The sequence below is a fragment of the Pelophylax lessonae genome (assembly GCF_965119305.1).
Source record: "Pelophylax lessonae genome assembly, chromosome: 1".
NCBI lineage: Eukaryota > Metazoa > Chordata > Amphibia > Anura > Ranidae > Pelophylax > Pelophylax lessonae.
In genome coordinates this window covers 569,019,440-569,041,206 of record NC_138768.1, presented here as the reverse complement: position 1 = coordinate 569,041,206, position 21,767 = coordinate 569,019,440, and the positions used below count along the sequence as shown (strand labels likewise).

General features: G+C 42.5%; 1 protein-coding gene across 3 annotated transcripts in view; it reads right to left on the bottom strand.

Annotated features, from left to right (window-relative positions):
- Positions 1 to 8,045: 8,045 nt before the first annotated feature.
- RASSF6 (Ras association domain family member 6) overlaps positions 8,046 to 21,767 on the bottom strand; it is a 106,294-nt gene continuing 92,572 nt past the window's right edge. For all 3 annotated transcript variants that reach the window (XM_082274285.1, XM_082274284.1, XM_082274286.1), the window contains exons 8-11: positions 19,107 to 19,158; positions 9,254 to 9,372; positions 9,073 to 9,170; positions 8,046 to 8,438 (exon numbers count right to left, since the gene is read on the bottom strand). In XM_082274285.1, coding sequence (XP_082130411.1) covers positions 8,363 to 8,438; positions 9,073 to 9,170; positions 9,254 to 9,372; positions 19,107 to 19,158 — 345 coding nt within the window. In that variant the 3' untranslated portion in view covers positions 8,046 to 8,362. The remainder of the gene's footprint in view (positions 8,439 to 9,072; positions 9,171 to 9,253; positions 9,373 to 19,106; positions 19,159 to 21,767) is intronic.

Genomic DNA, 21,767 nt, shown 5'->3' with positions numbered 1-21,767 from the left:
GCTAACTAGAACACTTTTTTTATATAAGAAACCAAATATAAAGTGTCAATCTATACTGAAATATGGAACCTATAAAATTTTGAAGGCCAGGCAATATTTATGAAAGGCATAATCTTAACCAATTGGACATGCACTTCAAGCTACACCTGAAATTTTCAAGGGTACTTCCAGTTGGTAAAGTAAATTCACTATATCAAATTAAAAAAGCAAACAGATATTTGTCATGAATTTGCTAGTTCTTTCCCAGGTACAGAGGCGGTCAGGCACACAGCAACACTTCACTCATTCTGGCTCAATATTCAGTCTAGATTCTAGAAGAATGCCTTTTTGTAATTTAATACTGTAGAATAACAGGGGAGGTTGAAGGGGTGTGAGATACTCCAAAGCGCTTAACACAGCTTGAAGAGGACACTCCTCTGTCAGCAGTAGCAGTTACAAGGACATATTGACTAGTACAATCTGAGGATGCACAGCTGAAGACTATATAGTAGTAAGTAGAAAATTTGCTATAGGCTTGGACAATCAACGGATGTACAGCTGGAGACCAGGCAGGAGTATATAGCCTACAGATAGTCATAGACTTGGACAGTCTATGGGTGCACAGCTGAAGACCATGCTGGTGTATGAAGCATACAGACGCTACTCACCAGGCATGCCTCATAGTCAGTCCATAGGTAAAGTCCCAACATAAAGCCAGCATCCAGTCCAGAAGTGCCTCAGGGGGATCAGCCTCCTGGAGCTCACTGATCAATTCCCCACTGGGAAAGAGATGATCTACCCTGAACTCCAGCCTATTTAACAGGAACCCATCCACACAGGGGCATATCTACCACGAGGCAAACAACTAGGCAGAAGGAACACTATAAACATGCCCAGACTGGCAGTAGGGTACACTGACCATTTACTAGGTGGGCCGGGCTGCAAGGCCACATGTCCTACCAAGAACTTTCTTCCCCCAGCTCCCCTTTCACTCACTGTTTATGGCTGCTTATACACTATGCCCCACCCATCACACACTCTACCAGTCAGAGGTTACAGCACTCTGCAGAGCCCTGTTCACTGTATCCAATGAGGACGCTGCTGACATCTCCATCCTCACCTACCAGGTGTGCCTGGCTCTCTGTACTGTGTGTGTTCAGCGAGTGCTCAAAGGAGCATGAAGATGCTGGGAGAAAGGGGGAGACCGGAGATGACAGGGTGCCCAGGACTACTGCTACTCTGCACTACTCTGGTTCACTTCCCCTCCCTCCTGGCAGCAGACTTGAGACAATCAGGGAACAGGAGTGCTTGAACCAATCTGTGGCGGGGAGAGGACTTGCTATGCAGGTGCCATGATTCATGGGAACTGCATTTCTTGAAGGGGCGTTGCACCATACATAGAGGAGGCTATTGGCTGTGGAATTTAATACCCTGGATTCCCTGCAACTAGTAGTAGGAGAAGAGCAGCACTTTCCTGGGCAAGTTACCAGAGATCGGGGTTGTGCCACATGGGAAGAGAAGGAATGCAGACCTTTGCTGTCTGGGTCTGGGGCCCCACTACAAGGGAGAGCGAGAGAACTGATGAGAGCTGAGCCAGAGCCATGGAGGACCATATGACATGTCTACATCAGGGCTACATCACAGTGTTCTGGCACTGAAGCTGGGAGGTCTGTTGCCCTGTCTGTCTACAGCCAGTGAGGATTGAGACTTTGGGACAACTGATCAAGCATGCTGGACCTGATACCCTGCATACCAGGAATGGTGAGGGGAACTACTGAGCTTAACCCCTTGCTGCCCGCATTTAAGTTAATGCTAACAAAGAACTGCCCCTTACTTAACAGCCCATCAGCCACCCTTTGTGTACAGTTTTAAAGGGACAGCTACATGCACATCGCCTATAGAGAGGCCCCAACAAAGCCAGCAAATACTGACAGTTAGGCTCCAGGTACTTTGCAGTCACTTTCAGGGGTATCCCTTTGTTAGGAACAATGTCAAAGGAAAAGATCCATAAGCTACACATCATGAGCCAGGCCCATGTGCATGAAGTGAAATGAACTGCAACCTCTGCCCAGACTCCAGCCAGACCAGGCCCTAACATGTTTGGCTCTGCCCCTTGGAGTATCATTATCTTTATGATTAAGTTCCAAGGGATGGAGGGAAACACGTTCGGGCGTGGCCTGGCTGGAGTCCGTGCTGAGACTGCCATTTATTTGACTTCATGTACATGAGTATGCTTAATAATGTGCAGCTTATGGATCTTTTCCTTTAACATTGCTGCAGCTTGGAGCTGCGACAAACTCTCTGTCCTTGCCTGCGCTCACAGCTGTCTAGGTACCCTTAGAGTGGGGAAGAGAAATTTCTGCTGTTTCCAAGGAGCTAGTCTACAGTTTACTAATGAGTTTGAGGCCTGTATGGTACAGTTGAGAATGCCAGAGGCAGATCCAACAAGTTCCAGCCCGCCATCACCTGAGCCTGAAGTAGCCATTGCATTGTACTCATTGTCATTGCATCAATTTCTGGGATCCTTCCTGCCTCCTTCTTCACGGATGTAGGAAAGCTGGTGTAGACCTTTATTAAGAATGGTTCCATACCCTATTACGATTGGTACAAAAAATTGCGATTCTTCTCTGGGAAACCTCTTGCTCTCATAGAGGAAGATGACTTTGACATCTGGGTCGACCAAGCTGTGCAGGCTGTTGAAGAGTGGAAAGGGGTTGACACTGTAAAGAGACAGAGAATAGTCGAAAGTCTATGGGCATCTGCTTCAGATGTCATCTGAAACTCACAAGGTTGCAGTGCTGCAGGATGTCTGGAAGCTCATCAAGAGTATGGAAGAGGAGAAAGCTGGGCAGAACGAATCTACTTATTCAAGCACACCTTTCAGGGAGAGAAGTTGTCGCCTCAAACAAAATTCTGTTGACTCATGCTTTTGAAGGGGTGTATCTTCTAGATCAGAAACTCCAAACAAGAGACCACAGTAACTTGTTGACCTACTCCAAAATGATGAAAATATTCTGGGAAGAAGTGGCTTGGATCACGGCCAAGACACAGAAATCCAACACTTCTTAGGGACATGGGCAGGGCGAGAGTGGAGCTTCTGTGCACTGTACAGGCCATCCTGGGTGCACCAGAAGGGAAGAAAGCCATGTTTAATATTACCAGAATCCCTGACAAGCTAATAGGCCCTGTGTACACCCTCCCAATAAAGGGCTGCATGCGCAGGGTGCACTCAGGGACACTTTTGAATAGTCATTGCCAAGGGTTACCGTGAGACTTTTACTTTACGCCATTAATGCTTTCGCGGTTGATCTAGTTTTTACTAATGCTGTGTTTAATGGTGTTTAGCCTTATTGCGATGTAGGTAAGTGGTGGTAGGTGAGGATAACATTCCTGTTAGTTAACCCAATGTATTCTATTGTTCTGTTTATTTGTTTTATGCAATGCATTTACTTACCCTTCAATAATACACTTATCCTATTAATTCTCAAGTTGCCTGTGGCCTATTTTCTGTGCATTCTTGTAGTTTGGTAACGTTTAAGTTACACAGATGAGAGCGTCCTTCAGTCTATAACCAGGTGTATCAGTGGGGACTGAGCAGTGTAAGGAGTCGTGGCAGAACAGAGGACCCCTCAAACCAAGCAGCTCCTGTGGGGGTAGCGCTACATTAGAATAAAATTCCTAACCCGGAGATATTGAAACAGTTCTGTACAGAGAGCTCATACTTATCATGAAAAAACTAAAAGGGTTCATGCCCTCTGAATTAAATTGTATATAGGGGGGTATTATTTGATTAAATCCAGTGTTTACATGACTATGTATGTAAATGGACTATAAAAGGAGGTGCAGTAAGATGAGATAACCAGAGTACTTAGTGTTGTCCCAAACTTTCAGGGAGTGAGGTATATTTGGGGTTTGCAGTCTAGGGGTTCTAATTCCATGGCCTAATAGAACTCTAAGGGTTTATATTTCCATTGCCTCAATGCATGCCAGCAAAGAGCACTTAACAGTACTGTGATATTTCACCAACTGGCTAATCTTGGTGGCCAGATAGTACAACCTACTTTAAAAAGTTTTGAATACCTAAACCAGCCTTTTTTTCAAACGATGCAGGGACATTTTTCCTTCCAGTGACACCACCGATGCAGGGGTATCTCTTTATTTTAGTGACAGGGCCAATTATTTTACCACATTGATGCTGGGGCTTTTCTTTCTGCCTGTTAGCCCCATATTTTAGTGCAGGTAGAATGTGTACTTATCATGTTGCACATGCATTGTTGTATGTTTTCCTTTAAATAATATCATCCTTTCTTTACTCTGTTACTCTGTAGCTAGGGAATGTAGTTAGTCTCAGCATTCTTTTCATGCTTATCCTCTATTTACCACATATACTGTATTTTGCTGGAGCTAAACACACTATGATTTTTTTTAAATGTCTATCTGTTATGATCTTCACAAGTTTTTTGATTTAGGTTTTCAACAATCTGCACAATGTAATTTGGATGAAGTCACTATTAGGCAAGCTACTAGACTGCAAGTTAACCACTTAAGGATCGCCCTATAGCAGATATCCTGCACTTCTGTCTAGGAGGGGCGCACACGCACGCCACTGGATGGCTGCTTTTGCTGTGATCATTCACAGCATAAGTCAATTGGCATGTGCCCGCTGACATCCATTACCCGGCACTGGCTGCCCGCCGATCAGGAAGAGACACAGAACGGAACTCTGCCTATGTAAGCAAGGCAGAGCTCCATTCTGACGGGGTAATCAATGAATTTGGTGCCCCTGCAAAGCAGGGAATAAAATATCTCACTTCCCTTAGTAAAAGCAGCAAGCAGTTTACACAAAAATACTGGTTAGGCACACAGTTAACCTTTTGATCGCACTAGACGTTTAACTCCTAACTCATTAGTACAGTGACAGTGCATATTTTTAGCACTGATCACTTTATTAGTGTCATTGGTTCCCACAAAGTGTCAAAAGTGTCAGTTTGTGTCTGATTGCCCGCTGCAATATCCCAAATCCCCACCATTACTAGTAAAAAAAAAAAACTTTTGTGCAAACCAATTAATATATGCCTTTTGGGATTTTTGTTTACCAAAAAGGTGTAGCAGAATACATGTTGGCTTTAATTTTTGAAGAAATTCTTATTTTTTTCAATTTTGTTATTGGATATACCTAGTTACATAGTTAGTCAGGTTGAAAAAATACCATCTAGCTCATGTTTTAAATATTTAATAGTGGAAAGTTAAAAATATTGCTTTTTTTATTTTTTTTTAAATTGTCAGTCTTTTTTTGTTTATGGCGCAAAAAAAAAAAAAAAAAAAAAAAAAAGCAGAGGTGATCAAATACCACCAAAAGAAAGCTTTATTTGTGGGAACAGTGTTGCATGACTGCAAAATTGTCAGTTAAAGTAACACAGTTTTTTTTTTTTTAAAGCCCGTTTTGTGTGTGAAACTCACTCAAAAGCTACACCCGGTGCATAAAAAAAGTGCACACACACAAACGTGGGAAACACAAAAGTGCACAAGGCGTACACATAGCCTTCTCCGAAGAGGGAAGGCCCTAACCCTGATCCCCCGGGGCGCAAGGCTCCTGACAGAGACTGAGGTACTTACTTGGTCCTGCCTGGCGGAAACCAGGCAGACCCCGTTCTCTGGGAGGACTGCCGAAACAGCCCACCCCAAGTACTAGGTGGGGCTCCCCCGAAAGGAGACCCCATGGGAGAGGGCGAACCTAGCCAGAACTCCATATCCACCCCCTCCCAAGACTTTCAGGGCAGGCCGGAGGACCTACGCCATACAAGTCCTGCTGTGAAAGTATACACCGCCACATAAAAAAGGACAAACTGTGAACACACACAACACAGAAAAGAGTGGGGAAGGGGAAGTGGAGAAGTGTGGGTAGTGTCAAAGTGCAAAACCTTGACAGGCCCCCCGGCCAGGAATAAAAATTCCTCTGGTGCCAGCCAAAAGGCCTGTCCCAAGAGGCAGGTGCGAAAAAAGTGTGTATGTGGTGCAGTGACCAAGGTGCCAAAAACTCAAAGATGAACTGCGCCTCACCAGTGAGAATTACGGCACCCCTGAGCTGCCACCCCAGGGGCACATACACCACAGGCTTTTTTTGGTCCCAGCCTTCGGCCCAGACCAGTGCAGCCTATCCCTACCAGCAGACATCGGAACCTGAACAGCTTAGGGAGAGCCTACCTTCAACTGGGGACAAGCCTTTTGCAAGGCTAGATTCAACCCAGGAGGAAAAGCCCTCCCATCGCCATCCCAGTTCCTCAGCCAATTACATCCAGGAGCAATACTAACCGGCCTCCAGGACAGACCGGCTTTCTTGCCCCCTTCAAACTGGTAAGAACAGCTTAACCCATTCAAATCAGAAGGCGACGGACCCTACATGCTTTCCCGGATGACCTACTCCCCATACCCCAGTGACGTCCAGGCGCTCCGGGTTTTGGTCATACTGGTACTAGCTAAGGTCCATACCAACTGATAAGAACAGATACTACACTTGATCTTAGCCAAAAGGCAGAGAAGCGTTACTTTCTTTTGCAGGCCAAAAAAACGCTAAACCGCTGTCTTGGAATTAGCAGCAGAAGAGATAAAACCTTGAAGGCATGTATATTGGTAGGAATGTAACATTTTAATTCCTAGCATGAATGTCAATATAAAGATAGAGTGAGATACTGGACATGTGTAAAGTGTGTATCCATGAGGGGTAATGTACGCCACCATGTCATCAACTTTAGGTTGTGTTGAGTGTGTGTTAAGTCACCCAGTGTACTTTAATTACAATTTCCAGCATGCCACACTACTCTTTGTAACTGTAAATTTAGTTATGTGTCCCAGTAATATTTTTCCTAACCCTGTAGAGCTACAAGTTCCAGCCATTACACAGTCTGTACCAACAATCACATTCTGTGCCACATATTTTAGACTATTAGCCACCAAAGAAAAGAAATCCCACAAAACACGCATCATTAATCACAAAATATATATTTTATTTCTAAAAATATATTCAGTTTAGGAAAACAGAAAAAAACATATATATATATATATATATATATATATATATATATATATATATATACTGTATATATGTGTATCTATATTATATATAGATATACTGTATATATGTATGTATATATCTATATAATTTTCCTTTTGTTCACCAATGTTCATATAGATTGGACAAATTAGGTTTTGTCTAATTCTACAGTTAATCAATGTTGTGTTTTAACTGCTTATTTCTTCGTATATGTGAAATTCAATACACTTATTAAATAAAATTGTGTGATTTGTTGAATTGAAAGTGTTTTTTCCCAATCTATATTTACACTGCTCAACAAACAAGCACCTTTTATAATCAATAAATACATTAGCTTACAGTCCTTAAAAAACACTTTATAGAGAGAAGGGTTAACTCTTTTCCTGCCAATGAAATTTATGGTGGGTTAAACCAATATTGTTGGATGGAGAATGTGAAAAACTGGTGACAGCAAAAGGGTTAGGATGATGACAAGGTTTGCATTTGGAGTGTATAATCTTTAAAATCTCTATAACAATACATACAAAAAAAAAAATGGTAATTCGTGTTTAAAACTGCCCTCTTATATAACAGAAAATGCTTTACAAAAGAATAACATTAAAATCCAAAATGAATCAAACAATAATAATGTAGGCCAGCGTTTCTAAAAAATTTTATAGTCGGGGCATCCTTTAGAAGTACGCAAAATCTCAAAGCACCCCCGTGTCTAAGCTGTACAAATCACAAATATTACTTATCAATGAGAAACCTGAGCCTGGAATGATGCACAGCCTTGATGAAGTTAACTTCACCTTATTGTTCCCACATCACATCAGAGGTCCCCTCATCATATCACAACCGCCCTTTAAATCAGAGACCTTTTCTTATCAGAGGTCCCCTTCATGTGGGAGTCCCCCCCCCCATTGCCATCAGATTGGAGTACCCCAATGACAGAGTACCCCATAACATCAGTGTCTCCCCTTCACCACAGAGTTACCCCATCATAGAGCCCCATTACCGTGCCCCCCACCCTCGGTGGTAACCCAAACGGCACCCCAGTGGAGAAAAACTGATGTAGACATTTCTTTTCTTTTAATAAACTATGTTTTAACCTATTACATAGATTTTAAGAATTAATACATTACTAAATAAATCACACTGCTTAGTTCTGCATCCTGAGGTACATGTGTTGTTTTTAATATAATATTCAAAGTCTTTCCAACTCTTATCTTCTATGGGACTCTGCTAATCAACAGTGCAGCCTCTGTAGTGACTTGAAGTGGTTGTAGAATCTTAACTCTATGCTGTTGAAATATTTACTTTTGCTTCTCTTTATAAAATGTATTTAGACAGCTAAACCGTAGTCTCAGTTTTTTTAACTGTTTTCATATTCAGGTATTGAAGCATTATAGACTTTTCATAGATGTACCTAGAAATTAAAATAAATGAATGATACAGTCAATAAGACCTACACTACTATATCACAAGATATTATTTTTAAATCAAATGTACGTTTTACATCATTACCAGTACACTGCTCATATTTAACAAACTCCATATGCCGAAAGTCTGTAGTAAAACTGTGGCCAATTTATGGACATTCAAATATGTGCACATACTTAACAAACAATAAAAAAAAAATGTTAAGGCCTCGTGCCCTAAAGGCTTAAAATATACTGGGCATAAAATTTCAGTTGTCATCTAAGCACCAATGCTTCTGTACCATGGTAGTCACCCACGCATACATGTATGAGGCTTTTCCCAAACTTCTGCATTCAGAAAATATGATGTACACACAGGTAACAGCCAATGCACAGAAGCATCTGTGTGTATAGTCGCATAGAGGCATTGCCCTGCATCGCAGGCTGTATTCGGGACCTGAGGCTTCCCAGGCATGGGAAACCAATTGGAAATTTATGCTCAGGTTATATTCAGGCACTCACTGTCTGAGAATATATAAAAAAATCTTTAACAACTATAGTCCAGCCACAGGTGCACTTTAAGTGTAAAACATGAAAACTGGATTGCTATACTTTATTGTCAAATAAACTGCTGGTACTTACTTATCCACAGTTCTCTGAATTTCCCTTTCTTCCTCCTCGTTTAACCTCTGCAATATTGTTTCTAAAAGTGGAAGACTAAACTTAATGTATTGTGCTACCTGCCAAAAGAGGAAAACAAAAAGCATATTTGAAATCTTTAAATAGCTAAGAAGTAAGAACTGATGTACCAGTAAGTACTTACATCACTGCTAATCTCCTCTGCCTCTCTGTCCATGAGGAACATTCTTGCTATGCTTCCTGAAGGACCTTGTAAGAGTCGCTCCCATAAGGGGCACTCTGTGTCCTTCAGCTTTTTCTTTTCTGAAAGGTAAATATATTTTAGAATTTTTATTATGTTATATATTATGTAATTTAACAATGCACCAAAAAGCCTACACCATGTATCAAACCACATGCACTGAATTAATTAATTACATGGGCTGCGCTTTCACCCTAGTTAGATAATTACATAGTTGGTAAAGTTGAATAAAGACACTAGCCCATCCAGTTCGACCTGTGTGTGTGTGTGTGCATTCATGTCAAAAATCCTTTATCATATCCCTGTATACTGTGTTCACTAAGATGCACATCCAAGAGTTTTTTTAAACTATTAATTTTTCCCGCTAACACTATTGATTGTGGAAGTAAATTCCACATCCTTACTGCCCTAGCAGTAAAAAACCTCCTACACAGCTTAAGGTTCAACCACTTCTCCTCCAATTTTAGTGAGTGGCCCTGTGTCTTCTTACACTCCCTGAGACTGAATAGTTTTTTCCTATGCTAGAATCACCATTGAGGTATCTGTATATCGTTATCATATCTCCTCTCAAGCGTCTCTTCTCCAAGGAGAATACGTTTAGTGCTTGCAGTCGTTCATTGTAACTAAGGTCCTCCAATTGCGTTATTCATTTTGTCACCCTTCTCTGGACTCTCTCCAGTTTCAGCACATCATTCCTGAGGATTGGTGACCAGAACTGAACGGCATACTCCAGATGTGGCCCCACCAGAGTTTTATAAATTGGCAGGATATTTATCTCTGGAGGTAATTCCCTTTTTAATGCATGATAACATTCTGCTAGCTTTGCTTGCTGCAGCTTGACATTGCATGGCATTGCTGAGTCATCCACTATGACCCCCAGATCTTTTTTCCTCCTGAATTCCCCCTAGAGATTCTCCCCCTAGAGGGAAGCTTGCGCTTATATTTTAGCCCCCAAGTGTATTACTTTACATTTTTTAACATTAAACCTCATTTGCCATGTAGTTGCCCACCCCTTTATTTTATTAAGGTCTTCTTTCTATATCCTGCTGTGAAGTTATTGCCCTACATAGTTTTGTATGATCAGCAAAAACTAAGATTGAGCTATTTATCCCAACCTCTATATCATTTATGAATAAATTAAACAGAATCGGTCCCAAGACAGATCCTTGGGGTATTCCACCTACCACTCCAGACCAGTCTGAGTACACACTATTTATGACCACCCTTTGGACGTGCCCCTGTAGCCAGTTTTCTATACATAAACAAACCCAATGGTCTATGCTTACAGACCTCCATTTGTAAATTAGGCATTTATGGGGGACTGTATCGAATGCTTTTGCAAAATCCAGATACACCACATCCACAGGCCTTCCTTTATCTAGATGGCAGCTCACTTCCTCGTAGAATGTTAACAGATTGGTTTGTAAAGCAATGCTGATTACTACTAATTATACTGTTTTCATTGGCTAATTATTGTATATAGTCTCCTATCATCCCCTCCAAAAGTTTACATACTATTGATGTTAGCCTGTAGCTTCCAGGAATATATCTCTTAACTTTTTAGATATTGGTACCAGGTTGGCCTTTCACCAATATAACTGGTACCATCTCTGTCAATATGCTGTCCTTAAAAATTAGGAATAATGGTCTGGCTTTCACCTGACTGAGTTCTTTGAGGACTCTCGGGTGTAAGCCATCTGATCCTGGTGATTTATTTGTGTTAAGCTTTTCTAATTTTCTCTTCTGTTAGCTACAAGGGTACATTTTGAGATGAATTAATGGTACAGTCTTTCCTGATTACCAAATATATAACCCCCCCCTCCTTCCATTGTAAAAACTGAGAAGAAGAATGCATTTAGTACAGTAGCCTTCTGCTTGCCATTTGTAACCAACTTCCCTTCATCTTCCTTTATGGGGCTAATGTGCTCTGAGATTGTTTTTTACTGTTAATATAAAAATGTCTTGGAATTTTCTTTTTACTCTTCTCTGCTATGTGCCTCTCGTAGTCTATTTTGGCCACCTTGATTGTGTTCTTACATATCTTATTGCATTCCTTGTAGTGTTGGAATGCTGACAAACACCATTCAACTTTATATTTTTTAAAAGGCCATTTTCTTCTCTTTAATATGACTTTTTACTTTAAAGTTTAGACACCCAGGTTAACCCTCACTCTTTTATGTTTATTGCCTATTGGAATAATACCTTTATTTAATATGTTCTTTTTTTTTTTTTTGTAAATTCTTTATACAAAGGTATGCCAAAGATACATCAACTGTAATATAACATAGCATCATAGTTCGCATAACTGTTAAATATGGTGCTTATCTGAAGGTACACCCACGCGGGCCGATAAATATCGACCCATGCTGATCCCCCCCATCAGATCATGATTTAATATGTTCTTAAAGTACTCTCATTTTTCCTCAGTGTTTCAACTTTCTAGGACTTGGTCCTATTTAATACATTGTAGCATTGAATGCAATTTATAAAAGTTGGCTCTTTTGAAATTTAGTGTTCCTGTACTACCCTCCTATCCCCTTTTCCTATGATGTATGCTGAATGTAATAATCCTGTGATTGCTAGTTCCCAATTTGTCCTAAATTTCCACATGTGTGACCAGATCTGTGTTATTTGTAATTAATAGGTTTAGCAAAGCATTCTTTGTAGCCAAGGCACCCCCCAATTGGAACATGAAGTTGTCCTGTAAGGTATTTAAGAAATGACGGGCCTTAAATGAGTGAGCTGTTCCTTCTGCCCAGTCAATATTTGGATCATTGAAGTCCTCAATTATGATGACATTGCCCTGCCTTGCCACTATTTCTAACTGTGATAGGAGGTCCAATTCCTCCAAATCCTTCAGGTTAGGAGGCTTGTAGCATACACACATTATTAATTTCCCACTTTTTCCCCCCATTTGAAGTTCCACTCACAGGAATTCTACCTCCTCCCTTGCTCCAATTGCAATGTCATCCCTCATGTTCACTAGCAAATCATTCCTGATATACAGGCACACCCCCTCCCCATCTAGCCTCCGATACAAGGAATACTCCTGGAGAGTTGCCAGCCAGTTTTGTGAGCTGTCAAACCAGGTTTCTGATATTCCCGCAAAGTCGAGTGTAATTAAAAACAGCTGACAATACTGCAGTTGACATTAAGGGGTTGATTTACTAAAAGTGGAAAGTGCAAAATCTGGTTCAACTCTGCATAGAAACCAAACAGCTTCCAGGTTTTTTTTTTTTGTCAAAGCCTAATTGAACAAGATGAAATTAGAAACTGATTGGCTACCATGCACTCTCCAGTTTTAGTAAATCAACCCCTAAATGTATCCCCAAATATATATAAAATACCTATAACCAATATACAGTATACTACGCAATATACCTATTTTAGCAAATATTAATTCCCCTATATGCAAAACCTAATTTATCAGAATCAATTATAATACATCAAAATGAAAATCAAAGCAGAGGAGACAGTACATGGTGTATAAAGGCATGGATTGCAAGTGTGGTGTTCCAAATACACAATATACACACAGATTTGAGTAAATGGTGGGCTGGATATAACATGTTGTAATTTATATATTCACTGACATTTATATTTTTTGGGATTTGTGTTTTTTTTTTAAATTATCATTGAGAGTTTTTGCAAGTGTGGTGTTAAAAATACAAATGATGCACACGGAATTAAGTAAATGGTGGACTGGATACAGTATATTATATTTTATATACTCAGACATTTTGTTTTCATTTGTGATTTATTTTCATTTTGATGCATTATAATTTGTACTTATAGGTCTACAGCATGGCACTGTATATTCACAGTTCGATGTAGCTAGGGCCAATGAGACACAGGTATCAAGACTTTCTATATGGTACACCGGGGAACCTATTTGATCACAATTTTGTATGACCCTTGTAGCTGATTATCACTTTTCCTATCCCAAAACGTGTTGCTAACAGTTCTCCCCCTTGTACAGATTGGACCTGAGTGTCAGTGGAGTTCTAGTATAATGATACTCAGCATTACATAGACAGTAGTTTCCTTTAGCTGGTTTACTGTGTACAATTTTCTCAGTAGAACAGGATATACTGTATGCACAGTATCTCACAAAAGTGAGTACAGCCCTCACATTTTTGTAAATATTTTATTATATCTTTTTATGTGACAACACTGAAGAAATGACACTTTGCTACAATGTAAAGTAGTGAGTGTACAGCTTGTATAGCAGTGTATATTTGCTGTCCCCTTAAAAAAACTCAACATACAGCCATTAATGTCTAAACCTCTGGCAACAAAAGTGAGTACATCTCTAAGTGAAAATGTCCAAATTGTGACTTGTTAGTGTTACAAGGTCTAAGGTGTGAATGAGGAGCAGGTGTGTTAAATTTGGTGTCATCGCTCTCACTCTCTCATACTGGTTATTGGAAGTTTGAAAAAAATAATTGTTGCTCTAGATAAAGATTGCCTAGGCTGTAAGAAGAATGCCAAGACCTTGAAACTGAGCTGCAGCTTAGTGGCCAAGACCACACAGTGGTTTAACAGGACAGGTTCCAATCAGAACAGGCCTCTCCATGGTCGACCAAAGAAGTTGAGTGCACGTGCTCAGCGTCATATCCAGATGTTGTCTTTGGAAAATAAACATATGAGTACTGCCAGCATTGCTGCAGAGGTTGAAGGAGTGGGGTGTCAGCCTGTCAGTGCTCAGACCATATGCCGCACACTGCATCAAATTGGTCTGCAAGAAAGCCTGCAAACAGTTTGCTGAAGACAAGCAGACTAAGAACATGGATTACTGGAACCATCTCCTATGATCTGATGAGACCAAGATAAACTTATTTGGTTCAGATGATGTCAAGCGTGTGTGGCGGCAACCAGGTGAGGAGTACAAAGACCAGTGTGTCTTCCCTACAGTCAAGCATGGTGGTGGGAGTGTCCGGATCTGGGGCTGTATAAGTGCTGCTGGCACTGGGAAGCCACAGTTCATTAAGGGAACCATGAATGCCAACATGTACTGTGACATACTGAAGCAAAGCATGATTCCCTCACTTCGGAGACTGGGCTCCGGGGCAGTATTCCAACATGATAATGACTCAAAACACACCTTCAAGACAACCACTGCCTTGCTAAAGAAGCTGAGGGTAAAGGTGATGGACTGGCCAAGCATGTCTCCAGACCTAAAATCTATTGAGTATCTGTGGGGATCCTCAAAGGGTAGGTGGAGGAGTGCAAGGTCTCTAACATCCACCAGCTCCGTGATGTCGTCATGAAGGAGTAGAAGTAGACTCAAGTGGCAACCTGTGAAGTTCTGGTGAACTCCATGCCCGAGAGGGTTAAGGCAGTGCTGGAAAATAATGGTGGCCACAGAAAATAGTGACACTTTGGGCCCAATTTGGACATTTTCACTTAGGGGTGTACTCACTTTTGTTTCCAGCAGTTTAGACATTAATGGCTGTGTGTTGAGTTATGTTGAGGGGACAGCAAAGTTACACTGTTATACAAGCTGTACACTCACCACTTTACATTGTAGCAAAGTGTAATTTCTTCAGTGTTGTCACATGAAAAGATATAATAAAATATTTTCAAAAATGTGAGGGGTGTACACACACTTTTGTGAGATACTGTATATTCAGTGCAACATTCCACAGCTTTGGAATAAAAAACACACAGTTCAGAACTGGTCCCATCCAAGGATAGCGAGATGCAGTGGCGGCTGGTGCATTGGAGGCGCCGGATGCATAGAGTTCAATGGGTTTTTTTTTTTTCTGAAGCACCCGATTAGAGCCAGAGGCTCTAATAGGCTTCAGAAAAGGGTGGGTCCGGGGCGCAGAGCACTGCGCCCTAGCCCACCCATTTGTGTGACAATAGCGAATGAAAATTCATTATTGTTACACGGATCCTCCTCCTGGCAGATCAGGAAGCGGGTCCGAGACCCATTTCCTGATTGGCCGAAAGGCGAACCCATGCCATTGGCCAAGGAGGAGGCGGGAGGACTTGAGGAGACGCAGGGAGACGCGGGGGACTGAGGAGAAGCCACCACTGCAAATCAGGTAAGTGCACTGGTCACTCTGCAGTGAAGGGGGCACAATGGTCTCTCTGCATTGAAGGGGACACGCTGGTCACTCTGCATTGAAGGGGGCACGCTGGTCTCTCTGCATTGAAGGGGGCACGATGGTCTCTCTGCATTGAAGGGGGCACGCTGGTCACTCTGCATTTATGGGGGCACGCTGGTCACTCTGCATTTATGGGGGCACGCTGGTCACTCTGCATTTATGGGGGCACGCTAGTCACTCTGCATGTATGGGGGCACGCTGGTCACTGGTCACTCTGCATTGATGGGGGCACACTGATCACTGGTCACTCTACATTGATGGGGGCACACTGCTCACTGGTCACTCTGCATTGATGGGGCACACTGGTCACTCTGCATTGAAGGGGGCACACTGGTCACTCTGCATTGAAGGGGGCACACTGGTCACTCTGCATTGAAGGGGGCACACTATACCTTGATTACTGAAGGCTCCTTTAACACTTTTGTGACCTCAAAGTCACACAATTTTTTACTGCGTTTTTTGCCGCAAAGCAATGCCTATTCCATTTTTCTGTTTGCGCCCCCCAACCCCAAAAAAATTTTGAGCACCAGCCGTCACTGGCGAGATGGAGAAGGGGGGTCTCGGCTCCTCTCAGGTGTTACAGAGTGGTGTCCTTCCATTGATGAGTGTTTTAAACCCCTTCTTATGTGAGCTGCCTACTATGTGTGAATAAATGTTTCATCTTAATACTAGACTGAGATTGTGCTTTTCTCCTTTCTTCTTCATGGTCTTTATTGCAGTGATTACATCCAGCTCTCAGGAACGAGCAGCCATGAGTGGACATTGGACTTTTATTGTCTATAAATATTTCCTCAAGAGACTTTTTGTTCTTTGGTGCGCCGTTCTCTTTTTCTCACCCCACATGCACCCCTCAGTATAGGCCCACACTACTCCTTCATCTTGCCTTCTTTTTCATCTCACACACAACTCTGCTCTGCCCCTGTGAGAAAATAAAACTCTTCCGATAGTAACCCCTTCTTACAGACTGGATCATTTGGAGAGAAGGATGACGCCATCAACCCAGTGTAAGCTTCAAAACCACCAAACATGAAGCTTACACATGCTTAGGACTGAAGAGCAATTGAGCAGCAGGAGAGCATGGGGAAAGTGAGTATTTGGGCGTACATTGTATGCACCCCTGCTTTATGGATGAAATTGCCAATACCAGCTTTTATCAGTTTTACAGACAGATGCTGCTCTGTGTTTCAGGAGGGTTAAAGTGGTAGTAAACTCTAAAATTTCAATTCTACTCATTTAAATAATCAACACATACTGTGCAACTCACTGTCTTTAGAGCTCTTCTATCCTACTTACTTTTCTTGCAATCCGTCACGTTTACGGCACATTTCCTCTGCTGTTAGTCCTTGCAATAACATGCCGTGCCTCGCTCACAGCCTCTCTGTGGCAATGCTCCACAATTCCACAAGAGCATGAGCTCAATTGGGAATTTTGCGATGCCAGACAGGGTTGCCATAGTAATCACAATGAAAATAAGGCTTGGCTACAAACTCACTGTGAATGCATGAGATTACGGCAGTGAGAATTAGAAAGGGCGCGGTGAAAATGGAAGATAATACTCAACATGGCACCGGCTTCAGATGAGGAGGAACAAATTACAAACTGCAGCAAATACAAGAGACATCACAAGGGGTTACAACTATCCCTAAAGAAGCTTGGGGCTCCTAAACACCATCGGTTACCCATAACATGGTGTCTTAACATATTTGCTGCAGTAGTTTGACAACTATTACCTTAAATATTTAACACCAGCTCCAGGTGTCATGGTACCATGGTGAATGTATTATGAATATTGGAACATGGTGGTTTTCTTGTTCAATATTTTTATTAAGATTCAAGCAAGCAAAAGTCAGAAATACAATTATCTCTGGTTTGTAGAACTTAGCAAGGTGTATGCAACGCACCAAAAAAAAAAAAAAAAACAGGGATCACATTGCATTGCTCAGGGCTTTTTTTCACTTGGAACTTGGTGGAACTTAGTTCCACCACCTCTGGCTCAGGCCCTCTGCTCCCTGCTCACACTATCACTTGAAAACCCAGAAGTCCAGCTTCTTGGTTTACAAGTGACAGCTTGTCTCCCAATGGCTGCCACAGATATGATCTCCTGAGCAGCTCTTATTGAGTGCAGGATGGGGACAAGGGGGATGCAGGTGCCGTGCGGATGCTGACACCCCCACTGGATAATCTCCCTGCAAGTGAGAGAGTCGGAGCCACCTACATTGTGGTCGTGGTTGAGTTCCTGCCCCTATTTTCTGAGAAAAAATAGCCCTGGCATTGCTAATATATACAATTATTTTGTCAGTTGCCAAGAAAAATACCTAAGCACAGTAACATTCGTGACTGACCTTAGCAACCAAGAACAGAGTCTATAAAATGAAGGGGTCAGGTGTGATAAGCCGGTGTTCTAAAATTTAGTCGGACCCGTGAAAATTCCGGACCCTCATCACTTCCGGTCACTTCCGGTGATACTACGTCACCACCAGCTGGAGCGACAGCTGTTGCGAGCCCCGGTGCGCATGCGCACAAGAAATTTTCCAGGTCCGATGAGATTTTAAGACTTTGCTAACAGCTGACTGAGAGGAGGAGGAGGGGCTGAGGTAGGACGACAACACCGCCGCGGGAAAATTTTACAACACCGTCGCATCATCGAGCAAGGAAAATGTCTTGTGCGCATGCGCACCGGGGCTCGCAACAGCTGTGGTGGTGACGTAGCGTCACCGGAAGTGACGAGGGTCTGGAATTTTCAGGGGGCCGATGAAATTTTACAACACCGGCGCACACATCAACATCAGTCAGTGGTGAGCAACAAGAAGAAACGAAGGGAAGGATTTACTAAAACTGGAGTACACAGAATCTGGTGCAGCTGTGCATGGCGGATACCAGATTTTACTGTTAGCCTAGGTTTGCACTGCCGTAACTTCAAGGTCGCGTGACTTTCGTGTGACTTTGAATCTGGCATCCCTGTGTGACTTCATCGCGGCTTGCATGCAAATTCTTTAACAGAAGTCAAATGCAAATCATATTGAAGTCGCACCTAAAGTAGTGCAGGAACCTTTTCTAAGTCTGAGCGACTTGAGTCACACCGATTAGAACAGTTCCATTTCAGGTAATGGGGGCGTGACTTTTCATGTGACTTTGAACTCTGTCACATGACAAGTCACGGCAGTGTGAACCGGGGCTAAAAGCTTAATTGAACAAACTGAAGTTTAAAGCAGATTGGTTCCTATGCACAGCTGCACCAGATTTAGTGTGCTCTAGTTTTGGTAAATCAACACCCTAGTGTCAAGCGTGTAAAGAGAGTAGAAACATAAGAAAGGAAGGGAGAAGGAAAGTAAGGGGAAGGGGTTCTGGGAAAAAGAAGAGGAGAGTAAAGTGGAGAACATGGTGCTTTTAAGAAAATTTAAGATCCCTGTCACATTCTTGCACAATCAACATTTGCCTTGACACATGACACCATGGTGATTGGATTATGACTACTGAGGTACCCGTGGGCTATAACTGCTGAGGTATGTTGCCATCACTCATTAGAACCAAGGAAGCCATTTGGACAGGTGCTGGAGAAGTCTGCAGCAGTGACTAACTACTACGAACAAACATTGGAGTTACATTTCAAAAGTGTTTGCTATATGTTGGAGCTTTTCACACTATAACAAGTAACACTATTTGTGAGACTCATGCATGCTTACCTCCTGATGCATGAATAATATATAGTGCAAATTCATTTGAGCTATTTTCAATCTGTGAGAAAAAAAAAAGAAATATTTAATTTCATAGGTAACACAATATAGCATTAAAAGCTTTCTTCACTCTACCTATGATTCTCCTATAATTGGCACAACATCAGCATTACTGGGCTTTGTGCTCCCTACCTTTATAAATGCCAATAGAATTAGTATACCACTACTACTTATGTGGATGAGTAAAAGCAGGAGAGATGCATCACTATGATCTTACATTCTTTTCCATATCTAAAAAGGTGTAGTTATTTTATTATTTTAGCAAAATGGTAATAGGCCAAATATTTTCATAGCTTGCTCCTTTCTCACAGTGCCCTGCATTTCCTTCATTTTGGATATCATTCGGCTGTCAACGTGTCTGGTATGGCTTCTCTGTTCTTAACCGCTAGCTAGAGTACTAGCCTACATTATCCCATCATTACCAAGCCATTTTTCAGTTTCAATTATTGTGATACTTTGGCAGACAATTACTCTGTCATGAAACACTGTACAAATATAAATTTTATGACTTTTTTGGAGCCAGATAAAGCTGATATTTTATCTTTTAGTATACATGGGAAAAAAGACAAACATATTAAAAAACAACTTGTTTCCTTTAATCTCCGTTAAAAAAAAGAAAAATGCCATTACAGTGTAAATATCCCAAAAATTACCCATTTTTGAAAGTAGACACCACAATGTGATCACGTTTCTTTTTGCCACAATTTTTTGGAAATTAAGAAATATGCTGGTATTAATGTAGTGAAGACATGAAGCTTGGTAATGGTCCACTAGATACAGTGCACTGGTAATAAACAGAGGGAGGAGATGGTGAAGGGGTTAATGCAGGGGTCTCAAAAAGGTGGCCCTCCAGCTGTTGCAGAACTACAATTCCCATGTGGCATTGCAAGGCTGACAGTTACAAGCATGACTCCCATAGGCAAAGTCATGATTGGACTTGTAGTGCTGCAACAGCTGGTGGGTGGCAAGTTTGAGACCCCTGGGTTAATGTAAAGAGTACATACAGTGGGAGGACTTAGGGGGCTTAATGTGCAGATGCCCAGGATAAAGGAGGTGAAGGGTTAAAAAACAGGTCACAGGAGGGAGGGTAAAAGGGTAAAAAAAAAAAAAAACTTTATTGGAATTCGCTGCTGATGTGATATGTACAGTGATCTGGATCGAAAGAATGACTTATTAATTCATTAGTTGCTCTTCCCTCTCCTACTTCCATTGTGAGAGAAGGGGAGGGCACACTACACTGTTTACATACATATGTTATCAATTTGATGGGTCTCCCTTTGAATAAACACAGCGATCCCAATGGTATAGAGATGCTTCAATTGGCTCTGTACGATTTCCATAGAAAGCCCAATGTTTTTTTTTTTTTTTTGTAGTGGCATTTACGTATAAACATCACTGCAGAAATAAGTGTCCACTACTTTTCTGTTTAAAGACATACAGCCAGGGCCGGTGCTTCCACTAGGCAAACTAGGCAGCCGCCTAGGGCGCATTGCCACCTAGGGGCGCAGCCATGAGTCGGCACTCTCTCGCCATCATTAATGATCCTTGTGAGCTGAGGGGAGAGGCGGCAGTGGGCAAGGAAGAAGGGACAGAGGAAGATAATAGGTGTCTGGGGCAGTGGCAGAACTACCAGGCCTTGGCTTTCCACCACTGTTTGGGGGGGGGGGCAATAGGCAGGAAGGGAGCCCACCGGAGTGCTGCCTGCATGATGATCCTCTTTGGCTGGAGCTGAGTGGCCTAAACCCCCAGCAGGAGTTGATACTCTGCACTGAGCTGGTGGGCAGCCTTACATGTCCCTGGGTCGATATTAAGCAGGGAGCGGAGGAGAGCTGAACCTGAGCCGGAGCTCGGCACTGACTGCTGCTTCTCCATCCACCACGAGTCGGTTGGAGCCGTGGTGAGCACTGTGGTCCAGGAGAGGAGTTTCCTGGGAAAAGGAATCACGGTGAAGGAGGGCAGAGTGTGGACCACTCTCTTCATACTGCCCAGTGGGTGTCCCCAGAACAGGGGATCGGGGTCCTGGGGTGTGACATGGAGGATCCCTGGTGTGAAAGGGAATTGGGGTCACCAGGTTTGCCATGGTGAATCAGAGTCACCAGGTGTGACATGGGGGATAGGGGTCACTGGGAGTAACAGGGGTTCGGGTCACCATGTGTGCCCCGAGAAATTGGGGTCCCTTTGTGTGCCATGGGGGATTGATGTCCCCAGGTGTAATATGTAAAAACATCAGGGTCTCTCCAAGTATGACATGGAGGAACATCAGGGGCCCCTGGTGTGACATAGAGGAACATTGGAGTCACTGGGTATGACAGCATGACATTGAGGAATATCGGGGTCCCAGGATGTGACATGGAAAAACATCAGGGTCCCTGGGTGTGACATAGAGGGACATAAGGACATGAAGGAATATGGGGGTCACTGGGTATGACAGCATAACATGGAGGAACCATCAGATCAGGGTCACTGGTTATTACATAGAGGAGTTTTTAACCCTTTCCCTTTTTATTTATTTTTTTTTGGGGGGGGGGGGGCAAGTAGCTGGTCTTGCCTAGGGCGTAAAATAGTCTAGCACCGGCCCTGCATACAGCAGTAGATAAGAGGTTAAGGTAT